At 36.1% G+C, this 12,608-nt stretch overlaps 1 protein-coding gene across 1 annotated transcript; it reads right to left on the reverse strand.

The window, feature by feature from the left end:
• Nucleotides 1-1,275: 1,275 nt before the first annotated feature.
• On the reverse strand, nt 1,276-11,948 carry LOC110831662 (uncharacterized). Its single transcript, XM_022067910.2, has 10 exons — nt 11,567-11,948; nt 8,852-9,032; nt 8,272-8,411; nt 6,390-6,519; nt 5,491-5,771; nt 5,271-5,389; nt 5,061-5,186; nt 4,583-4,784; nt 4,415-4,486; nt 1,276-4,119 (listed from the first exon to the last, which is right to left on the reverse strand). Exons 1-10 carry the CDS (start codon nt 11,760-11,762, stop codon nt 2,684-2,686), a joined length of 2,883 nt encoding a protein of 960 aa, XP_021923602.1. The 5' UTR covers nt 11,763-11,948; the 3' UTR covers nt 1,276-2,683.
• Nucleotides 11,949-12,608: the final 660 nt, after the last annotated feature.

Raw genomic sequence — 12,608 nt, forward strand, 5'->3', positions numbered from 1 at the left:
GATTTGAAGTGCTCACAGCAGTAAACATGCTGATATTGGTCTTCTCGGTTGTAACACTCTGTCGACTTGTTGGTAGATACTAATGTTTCAGAGGAGCATATTGCCTCCATATTCAGAATAAACCCTTAGAATATTTTAACAAAATGATCTATTACCAGGAACAGGGACAGACTAGAGCAGGAGTTCCAGAACCCCAAGTCTGTAACAACTGAAAAGTATGGGAAGTACTCTCTGAGTCTTTCACAGTGACTAAGTATAATAAATTCTTCTCGGGCTACCAGCATCGTCAGGTGGCCAAATGCAGAAAAAACCAATGTTTCGAGAACCATCTGCATCCTCATCCTCTGGATACTGAACTTCAGTACTCTGATGACAAGGATAAAGATGGTTCTCGAAACGGTGTTTTCTGCATTCAACCAAATGACACGACTGGTAGTCCGAGAAGAATTCATTATAAAACAAGGGAAGTTTCACAAAATTAAAAAAAATATCAGAAAGACAACCCTTCAAATATTTCTTTAAACTTTACAATGTGAGAGGGTGAAACAATAGAGAATTCTAAATATTTTAAAAACCTATGAATACCGACAAACCCAAAATTAATGTAGTAGTAGTAACTTTTTAATCAATATTTTACTTAACAATTCAACACCCCTGTCATTCTAAATCCCAATATGTGGAGGCCCATAGAACATAAATCAGATACATGAATTAAGACATGCAGAAATTGAAACAGTAGGTCGCTAAACTCTGCGTCAGATTAACTGTGCATCATGTCTGCAATGTAGGATCTTGTCCATATCTCAACTGATGATCACAATTCATCACCAGTGTTGATATAACAGGCTGAATTAGACACATTTGATATTACAATATCTGCAAGCTAAAACAAATACTACATACTAATGATGATAAACAAAAATTATCAGATGTCTTGCGAGAAGTGTCGCAAATAAAACCGGAAGTACTCAATCAGCGCAGATCAGAAAATAAATAAAAATTTGGTCTTATACTAATACATTTAACTACACTGTAACTAGAATACAGCTTCTTTTGATGATTAGACTAAGCTTGTTTTCCAGTTAAAATAAGAACAAGCTATGAGGTGGTTGATACGAGCTTCAGTTAACAATAAAATGCCTACACCATGTCCACATACAAATTCCTCTCAGATTGTAAATTCTAAAACTCTATATGCATGTGTAGCTTCACCACATTCTGTATAATGGATAAATGGGAATTTAATGTGTTATATAATAAATCACAGTAAGACAGTTTTCAATACAGCACCAACACATCAAAGTGGGTACTTAAAAAGTATATTTACACCTTCCAATGTTACAATCAATTAACCTATCTTATCTGTGACGATGGCAACTCTGATCTTACATAAATATGATATGCTTCCAGAAATCAATCTTTCTAAACAAAAACAAAAAACAGCATTTTACTTACAGACTGGAAGATCAATGTAAGAATCTGGCTCGGGTTACCTTGACGGTAAATACGTACCTTGCTATTTATCTGTTCACTACTCACAGAAATTGCGCCCATACATTGTTACCAACCAAAACATACAATATTTATCTATAATGAAACACAAAAAATAAAAATCAGTGTGAAAAGGGGACAGATTTGCAGTAAGTAAATTGTAAGAATGTATCATACCTCAGAAATGCAATTCTTCTTTCAGGTGTATTGCTATCTTCAAATCATGTATAGAAACAGCCAATTGACTAGACTTTAATGTAGCTGCACAAATATATGCAATCTAATAATTCATTCAATCTACTGTCACAAGTAAAATTATACAAGATCATGCTCATTTGTTAATAATGCAGCAACAAACTGAAACTACTAACTATACCAGAAAAACAAAGATACACAGTAAATATACATGTGGAAATACTGGAAGTTTTGCATTATCCGCCACACATGCTCTAACTCATCATAAAATGGAAGACACAAAAGAAGTCATATTTACATCATAAGCAACAAGTTTCCTTTTTAACTACATTAATTTATAGACATAGGTCTGTAATGCATGTAGTTTGTTCAGTATGACCAGATAAACAGATGACAAACAACTTAGAAGCTTCTACGATGAAGAAATATCAGACTCACAGCATGTTTGCCAATATTGAGGTACTTGATGGTTAGTCAAAACTCTTCATATTAGCAGGATCTATGAATGCTTGGAAGAAATAATTGAACTGTATCACTATCAGAACAATGGTAACAACCCGCAGACACCAATATTCAGGCATTGCAGACAAAAATAGGCCCATTTATAAAGCGCAACTTAAAAACTACGAATTAATATAAGCAGTATACAAAGACAAAGTGTATGGGTATGGAGGAAATTTAGTGGGTCAATTAGTAACATTTTACAAGTGACATGACCAATCACTACGGTAAAACGAACAGCAAGTCTGGGAAGACTGCAAAGAGTACAAAATGACAAACTTCCTAAGACATATTCATTCATATTTGTACAAAAATGGTAATGAATAATCCTCACCCTAGTTCACATTCTTGCTACTTTATATTTCTCGACCAATACGTTTAAAACTCTATGAAATAAAACTAAATTGTTGTCTGCAGTTTGACCACACAAGATAACATACGCTACTGAAGGCTATGAATAAGTAAGCATCTATTATCTCATAATAGTATTACAAATTTAGTTAGAATCTGAATCGCCAATATGATTCCTGTAATTTCTACGGGCTCTGTCAAGCCGACTCTTGAATCGTTTAAAGATCATCCAGTCAGGGTCATCAGACCCATCATTATCAGTTGCCACAATGTGAGAACCGTTGGACTCCACGTGATGATTACCGCCACTGCTGCCAGGCCGAGGACTGAACGTAGAGCTTGACTCAAGACTGCCGGTACTGCTAGAGGGTGCCATGACAGTGCCACTGTCTGGAGTTTCCACGTCAAGTAGAGACTGCTTGATATTAGGGGTTGATGGATTCGGAAGGCTGGTTGAAATCACAGTTCCACTACCGTTAACATACTCATTGTTATTGTTATTACTGCCAGTACTATCACACTCATCTTTTGTTACACTCTTATTGTAATTAAAATTTCTAGCATATGATACTTTGAGCTTAGCTAAGGCCTCTGGATTTGTGGAATTAGGAACTTCACTGTGTTTGTTTCTCGGCAGAACTCTATGACTGAAATTTTCTTCATCATTATCAGACGAACTAGAAGATGTTTCTATCAGCGTCTTTTCATGGCCATCACACTTACGTTTCACATTCCATTTCCCAACAATATTATTTTTGACTGATTTGCTTGTACTGCTCGACTGCGCAGATTTGTCATGATATGAAGAATTTCTCCTCTCAGATCTGTTAGTTCTACACCACATAGAGTCACTACTGGTGTTTGAATCACTGTCCTCTACAACAGTCCCATTTTCAGACTCACTTTGCTTTCCTCTTCGTTTCCGTAATCTCTTTACCTTCTTTGTCAATTTTCTCTGGCCATTTTCATTTCCGCCATTTAGCTGTGGCTTAGAACCACTTTGCATTTCATCGCCACTTACTTCAGAAGTACCCACAGCATCTGTATCACTACTTTTTGCTTCTGAACTCTTGGCCTCATTCCATAACTTTCTTTTGGGAGGGGAAGGTTTCCAGCCTTCATCATCATCAGAACTCTCACTAAAAGCCAACATGAACTTCATCCTTCGTTTCCTATTATCACCGCTGGATTTTGTCTCGGATTTCTTTGAATTTTTTGATGTTGATGCACTTGTAGAACCATTCTGATATCCAGATATGTTTTCTTTCTTTACAACATCACTTAACCTTTTCTTTGCTTTGTCATTTACCACATCATATTCAGCATCCACAGTGTCTTGTTTATTTACTGTAACTTCTCGCCCGCTATTGCTACTATCAGTGCTGTGTCCAGAATCAAGCATCAACATTCTTGTTTTGTGCTTCTTATTTGCTGTCCTCAAAGTCTCTGATGTGTCATCACTCTGAGAGCGGGTCCGAGCCAAACGCATCAACTGAGCACGTTTTCTTGCAATTAATTGGGAGATTCGATTCTGTGTCTCCACTGGCTGGGGTCTTTCTGTGTCTGCACTCTGATCAGGTGCTACAAGATAAAATAGTGACAATCATTAATTAGATTAGGGTAAATAAGAAGATTTCTGTCTTCTGGGTTGTTGCGCTGTGTAGATTGGTCGATGTTAACCAACGTTTCAGAGGTCATACTGCCTCCATCATCAGGGCGATGAATATTCATCTGTAACGTCGGTTAACATCGACCAGACTACACAGCGCAACAACCCAGAAGACAGAAATCTTCATACTCACCGCTGTGAAAACCTCCAATCTTACATTGTATTTTCATATTTCCCACACAAATAAAGCATGCTGCGCACACTTACCATTATTAACTTGTCCTTCTAATGCTTCCAGATATGCTGCAGCCAGGGCTTGCATTTCAATAATCTGAGAATCTAAGAACCACAATAAAAACATAATGTCAAATTACTTCAAAGGTTTACAGTTTAAAAACTGCAAAAGATCTTGACAAAAAACATTTACTCTTTTACCTGAATGCGCAGACTCTGAATCGGAGGAAGGTGACACTAAAGCATCCTGAAAAGTCTCTGCATAACCAGTAGCAGAAACCTCAGAACTCACACTTCCTTCCGAACTCCAGCCTTCAATTTCACGTTGAACCAAGGAATCAAAGAAGGCCATCATGCGAGGATCCTCTTTTGTAGACTGGTGACTGTAGTCATGAGACATGAACTGAAATAATATACACAGACTTCCTAAGAACATGTTTTTACAGTATTGCAAAAATTAATGGTCTCCAAGTAAAATATTTTTCTGTCTTCCTCCTTCTAAGGGGCTTGTGGAAACAATCATATTGAAATGATGATGAACTATGAAGTAAGGATAAATATGGAAATAGAAAAACAAATTTGGTTGATTGTTTCATTTTATGAACATTTTTATCATAATATGGGAATTTTAAACACGTATCTAATAATCAACAGCTGATGCAAGAGTCTGGAAAATTACCTGGCCACTCCTGAGCACCAAACTTAGGTAATCTTCATGGGTGAAAACTTTCCTCTGTTTATCAGTTGGTTCATTTTCATACAAAAGACTTCCCGTTGATTCTGGCAGTGGGAATGGACTCCAAAACTGAATAACATACAAAAACATGATAAGGCTCAAGTGCAGAAAAATACTACATAGTTGACATAACAGCAGCCATACTTCATTTACCTTAATTAGTTTTTCCACTCCTGAAGATGCAATTATGTAGTTTGAGGGGTTGAAGCGTACTTGATTGACAATTGATCTATGTCCTTTAAGTATCATATGTGCCGAATCAATCCACTGAGCTGAAAAGTATAAAAAGTATATTAGTTTCCCCATTCAGACTTCCAATGTATCTTTCAACTGCAAAACACTGATTAGTAAAATTGTATCAGTAACAACCAACCTTTACTTTCTGATGGAGGTATTCGCCAGACATACAGATTAAAATCATCAGAGCCAGACAACACATACTGATCATCTTCTCCAGCAAAGCAGCAGCTCTTCATGGTACATGAATTGTAATACCCAGCATGATCAAACTGACAGACGTGTGAAGGAGAATGTACGGCATACAGCACGGGCGGCAGACGGCGGCGAAGAGCAAGGATCTGAGTACCACGCTGATTGAAACGGACACTCATGCAGCTCTGAGAAGCATTCTGGCCACCATAGCGCATTACAACCCTGATCAAAAAAATTTGTTCTTTTCAACTCCACAAAATGCCATAATACAGACCCAATTATACTACTAACAGATAAAAAATGTCATGTAAAAGCTCGTAGGTGTGCATGCCATTATGGTTCTTCTTCTGTTCTTTATTATGCCGTCTCTTTTACAGGAGGTTGGCGACATTAAGAACAGGATTCTTCCATCCTTTTCTCGGACTGGGACCTGTTCATATGTTTTTCAGGCAGGTGATACAGAAGTGGTTTGCCGTTGCCTTCTTCTGTGTGTATGGAGTGCCATGGAGAAACTGGGGAAGCCCCAGAGGAAAACTCAGTGTTGCCTAGACCACGGCCTTGCCCAACACAAGTTATAAATTCGGGCACCGCCAGGAATCGAACCCGGGACCGGATTACAAGGCCAGCGTTCTTAACCGCTAGACCACCGTGGCGGTGCCATTATGGTTACCACCAGGAAATGTCCTTATATTTCTGTCACACAAAAAAACCTAGTGCTGATCATTAATAATTTATTTATAAAAGTACTATTAATGTAAGCAGGTTTCTACATGTTTCGGCCATTCATGGCCATCCTCACATACTCAAACTCAAAATATTAATAAGAAGCACAATACTCACTGGAGAGGTTTCCTCACATCCCACAGACCAACTCCTTCCTTAGAATTGGCTGTTGTGAGTATTCTGGATTCCACAGGATTGAACATAACTGCATGAAATGCTGAGGTATAATTGGCAAGGCAAAATGGTTCTGCAAAATAAAACAGCAAAATAAAAATGGGTCCTGCCAAGAAAGATGAATGAATCCATATGTTATATATAAACAATTGTTGGGATTTCATTTAAACTCTTTTACCTAGACGGATATTCAATGTTCAACACCGGCATTTCTATTTTTTTTAGTTTATTTAATAGCTGTAACAATGATAATATTTAATGTGAGGTGATAACTAATTATGAATTATAATGAATGTGGCAGGATATGACCACGGCAATGCCCACCTGAAGAACTGATAAAACTGCAGAACCAATTTCACAGCCTATATTTCAATTCATACATTATTGTCATTCAACTAATACAATAAAACATCAGAAACATAAGTCTAGAGACCAATTTATGATAAGGGACAACTACCTGATGCAGGCCCTTTCTTGAAAATGAAATAATTCAGCAAGTCAAGAATATTCCTCATGTAATACAATCTGAACGTATATTACCACATTCACAAAAGCCCATCAGTGAACCTTATCCAGAGCCAGTTCAATCTAGTCCCCAAATTTAAACTCTATTACTCAAAGAATCATTCTGATATAACTTATGGCTCTGTATCCCATGTGGCCCTTTCCCTTGACGGTAACGATAAAAAATTAATTTAACCCTTTGAATCGAAGGCTTGTCTAAATAATAACTCAGTATGTACCGCAAACAAAACATAATGTGTCTACACTGCAAAGATAAATTGGTTAATGCTGTTTTTAAGGAAATAATCATTGACTACAATAAGGATCATATAAAAACAATAAACAAAATGAACAGAATTATTGACTATTAAAGCAGATCGGGCATAATGTTACCACTAGGCTTTAAAGGGTTATAATAAAATTACAATAGAAGAAAATACAACATTTCACTGACACTACCGATTTTGGTGAACTATTGCTAAATGTGTATAAACACATTTTAAACCAAAATTCTGTAATGCATGCCATCATGCCACGACACACAACACACCGTTTGAGAAACACTATTCTAGGCATCTACACAATAGAAGACACACCTTTCTTTTAAATATTAGATACATCTCTTTTTAAAGTTTAAGAATTGCAATGTTGATAGTTACGATGGAAAACTCGGCAGCTTTAGTTAAGAACAAAAACACTTATTTTAAAGACTAATCACAATTTTGTTATCACAAGTTCTGCCTGTGACATTATAATGGCATTATGAAATTTTATGTCCAGTCAACAACTTAAAATTTACAGTACACAGAAACATTGTAACAGATTATCCTTATACCCACTACCAAATTCTTACCTTGCTGCACAGAATTCAGACTGACTATACACTTACATAACGTCCCGCGCCGTAGCCGCGCGGTCTGAGGCATCATGCTTCGGACCGGCGATACAGAATGTGCACTGGTTCGAGTCTCGGGGGAAAAGAAATTTTCTCATGAGCTTTCGACCGGTGTATGGGACCGGTGCCAACCCAGCATCGTGAGGAAATTGGGGAGCTACAATGAGTAGCGTAATCCGGTCAGGAAAACTATCAATGGCTGGGGGTTCGTCGTGCTGACCACACGTCACCCTATATCTGGTTGGATGATCGTTCACCTCTGCTTAGGCGTGTGAACGTGGGGCCAGCAGTCAAGCGAGTCGGCTTTGGCTCTCTGGAGATGTTACGCCACGGATTTTTTATACACTTACATAACATTACAATATACAGAATACAACTATTTCAAGCAATTTACAAACCTGTGACAACAATTTCAGTAAAACCTACCTGTGCTTGGGGGTTCACGAATGTCATAAATGAGGACTCTTCCATCATCACAGGCACTAGCAAATACATTATCATTTATTGGATCTATTGAAATCCCGTAAACTGGCTGTTCATGCAAAAAATAGTCAAGAGGATCTCCACTGCAAAAAGGAAATAAGAGGTTCTAATTATTTTATTAGGGAGCAGAGACACAGAATCACACAAAGATATGCATATATACTAATACAACATAAGCCTGTATTTCCTTATAAATTAAGCAATGTAATCTCAAACTCCAATAACACTACATATAATATACAATAACTGAACATATAGCTCTTACTAGTTATTGTTGACAAATTTTGAAGTGAATTACTTGGCCCAAAAACAGTCAAATGTGCACTAAAACCTTCACACTGCAAGATTGTGGGAACCCAAAAAAACTATGTTAAATGGGAAGTCGGGTATTTACAAAAAATTTCATGCACACTGTATTTTATCTTGTTAGGACTCAGTATTTGTTTGGAATGTAATAGTCTGTAGTTTATGCTGAATTACGTATTGAAGAGAAAAACTATTAACTTATGCATAATAAACTTACGTTTTTGCATCATGAACAATCACTTGATCATCATTGCCTGCTGAAAACACTTTACTATTTGTACTGTCAAATCCAAGGCAGAATATGTTACTAATGTGTTGTGCACGCATAGCAGCAGGCTTACCAACACCATGAACTGCCTGTTCAACATTCCATATCAACACTCGTCTGTCATCCCCACCTACAACAAGCAAGGACTCACCTTTTTGTCAAAATATTTCAAAAATTTGCTTTCCTGCAAGCATGGCTCATGAAATATTAATTTATACTAAGTGTGGCTATAATAGTGATAAGTTCATAATTAACACTGCTCTTATTCAGTAATACCATTTTAAATTATATAAATTTTATATTGATATAATAAGATTACAACAATGTCAACATTAATAAAATGTAAAAGTAAATTAACAATACCAAATGAGAGATGGGTATTAACTGGTTTCATATTCAATATTTATACACTGTATTTTCATGCACTATAATTCTACTATTTTATCTTTGGCACCCAAAAAGAAGGGCTTAAGTCAATGCAAATTACATTCAACTTAAGTTCTTCTTAATAATCAACAAAGACATATATCCTGTTATTTGACACTGGATAATTTTAATTTTACTGCAGGCTTCAAGGCCATGCAGGAAAAATATTTGCAAGAAAATAGCCTTTAATATTTTTAATATAACAATGACACACCATACAGAACCATACCTAATTCTGATGATGGTTAAATAATTACACATTGTTACTGACCAACATCTAATATATGGTAGGCTACAATCTAGTGGTACTTGAAAATAAACTGTGATAAGTTCTATATTACCTAATAGTTTAGTTCAAAGAAATAAATTTATTTTGCAATGTGGCTGATATAATATTCTGATAGAAAGTAATGTAATTAGTCTAATTTATTATTCACTTATTTTTCCAGCAAACAATAAAATTATAATTACATATCAGTTTTTGCATATACTAAATGTGTTACATGTCTACCCCTGCATCTAATCATCACTATATGACTGCATGGAGGTGAAGTTCCATATATTATTGACCTGAGCACCAAATGGTGATGTGTGGTCACCTTCACACTCAAGTCACTTCATCCCCAGGGTAACAATTCCAGATACCCATTTGACAGAAGACCAAGGGGCCCCCTATCCCTACAAGAAATAAAACCCCAGCCACCCATCCCTCAACCAGTCACTGAGATATTATGGTACACTTCCTACAGAGCAAATTATTTATTAGAAAGAGCTTTTTTAATGAATAGTAAATCCTGTATTTAAAATATATACACATACAAATTAAACTTCTTCTGCCTCTCTGCTATACAGAAACATAAAAACTGAACAGTAATTGTACTTGCTTTGTATCAGTATAAAACTTGGTCTCACACTGTATGAAGAGAATAAAATATAATACAATAACACAGAACATCTGCAAATAAAATATTGAGGAGAATACTGGCCACAGAGGAAGTGATAGGAGACTTGAGAAAATTACATAAAAGGAGCTTCATAACATGTACCAAATATTATTACAATCGTCAAATCATGATGAAATTGTTGGGGTGCACAGAATACCTTGGAGAGACAGAGAGAACACATAATTATGGTCAGAAAACATGTAACAAAGGGAACACCTAAAACTCCTTGGCATAGATTGGAGGATAATATTAACATGGATCTTACAGATATAGAATGGGAAACATCAAACTGCATTCATCTAGCTCAGGACTCAGGACAGTATCGATACATTGGGTTCCAGAAAGGGCAATGAATATCTTGACTATCTAAGCAAACATCAGCATTGCAGCACATAGTTAGTTAATTAGATATACATATAAAAAACAATGAAAGAAGGTCTCTGATGCTCTGTAAAAAAGTATTAAGAAAAATGTAATTCCTACTGACTTGCACCCTAGCACATGTATGGCACTTGTAGACTACCACTGATTGGTTCTGAAACATTCATGTGAATTCTTACAAATGATGGAATTTTAATACTGCTTGATATCCATATCTATCAGTATATTACAACTTAACATTATTATGCCCACATACACCTGTTGCTCAATCTGAGCTGTATTTAGTTACTAGACGTAACAAACCATTCAAACTCACCCAACCTCTCCTTAATCGTTCACTGAATTTGGGTTTTACTTATGGTTATTAGACACAACATAAACCACTCTAATACAACAAATATAACTAGTTTTGTGGATGAACCCAAATATTCTGAAGACTAAAATTAATTTCAGTGTAATACTTTATATTGCAAGAAAAACACAATTACACCAATAAAATCTCTAATAATGTTAAAAAATATATGATTATAATTCCCAATCACTCCTCTTGTCTAACAGCTATAGGATCTACCTTATTCATGTAATGCCTTTAAAAAAAATAAATGTATCCCATCAGCACTACTCAATACAATACCCCACAATAATATAAAACAACAGAAAATTTGTCAATGAAACGTCTAAATAAATATCACTCTGAACTTGGAATTCAAAAAGCACCCCTCAAAACAAAATCACATTATAATATGACTCTTAGCTAAATGGGGGTGAGGAGGAGAAAAATTACTGGCAAAACTCGTAACTTATTCCAAAAAAAAAATAATACATCAGCACGCTGACACTACATAAAAATAATCTAATTATCTGCTAGAAACTTAAACTATTATCGCCTACACATTATGTTTCACAATCTCACCGGATGCTAGAAGCTCCCCTTTATTGGAAAACTCGATGGCGTTTACACAACCATAATGTGCTAGTAGATCCTTCCTATATAAATTACGCGCTGAATATAGTCTTTCTCGTAACAACTGCTTATTAATATTAAGTCTGTCGTTATACTGCCTCTTAACCAGATATCCTAACGGATTCGCTGGAGAAGGACTGGCCATGGCAAAATAACTTATTTGTAATAACTTATCTGCACCACTATAGCTCGTCCTCCCTTTCACGACTACTTTCAATCAGCTGCAAAGAACTACTTCGTTTGATTGCAAATTCATCTGCAAATGTAACCCCAGGTATTCCTATGCCTAACGCCAAGTACTGTCACTTCAAGGCGGTCGCACACTGAAACAATGAAAGCGTTTTATATACCATGACAACCTCCGTCGTTATCAATAAACTTCATAAATGCACACGATCTTTCACGTGACCCAAAACATGGATGAAGTACGAATGAATCTCAAGAAAATAAAATTAGAGAAGTCAATCCAAACAGTTGCTTTTCAATTAAAATAATTTTGTCTTTAGCACATTTGTACACTCTTAAACCACACTTCTTATTACGCCGTGGGAAGACATATTATCACATGAATTTCAGTGGTACATGCATCGAGGTAATTAATTAAACACAGAGCCCTTAAATGTTTTCCACTGAGGGCTCAAAATTTTAGTATTGTTTCAAATTTCAAAGTGCTTTTGTTTGTTCTAGTCCTTATTCATTGCGTTTCTTGTCACGTTCGTATTACTAAATGTAGGAAGTTAAAAAATTACAGTGGAACCACGGTTCCGGAGAATTTGATGTAAATACGTCTCTGTATTTAAATTACATTTACGTCTCTGTAATGTAATGTAAAGTAATGTAATGTAATGTAATGTTATCTTCAATGTCATCCATCTTGTTACGAAAGCGGATTGTTGACGGCAGTAATGTAACACAACAATTCCGAGTAAACAGATGACGTTTCCTAGGTAACATACCAATGCACGCAAGCTGACCATTGTTGTCGGTCCAT

The sequence above is a fragment of the Zootermopsis nevadensis genome, unplaced genomic scaffold, assembly GCF_977971745.1.
Source record: "Zootermopsis nevadensis isolate Lab colony 2312 unplaced genomic scaffold, Znev_1.0 Znev_ptg000032l, whole genome shotgun sequence".
Classification (NCBI taxonomy): Eukaryota; Metazoa; Arthropoda; class Insecta; order Blattodea; family Termopsidae; genus Zootermopsis; species Zootermopsis nevadensis.

What these genes read in the sequence shown, in the direction of transcription:
- LOC110831662 (XM_022067910.2), bottom strand. Translation starts at nt 11,762, where the DNA reads ATGGCCAGTCCTTCTCCAGCGAATCCGTTAGGATATCTGGTTAAGAGG. An exon ending in TCGTGAACCCCCAAGCACAG is followed by an intron (nt 6,520 to 8,271) that starts GTAGGTTTTACT and finishes TTTATTTTGCAG; the next exon opens with AACCATTTTGCCTTGCCAAT. An exon ending in TGGTGCTCAGGAGTGGCCAG is followed by an intron (nt 4,785 to 5,060) that starts GTAATTTTCCAG and finishes ATATTATTTCAG; the next exon opens with TTCATGTCTCATGACTACAG.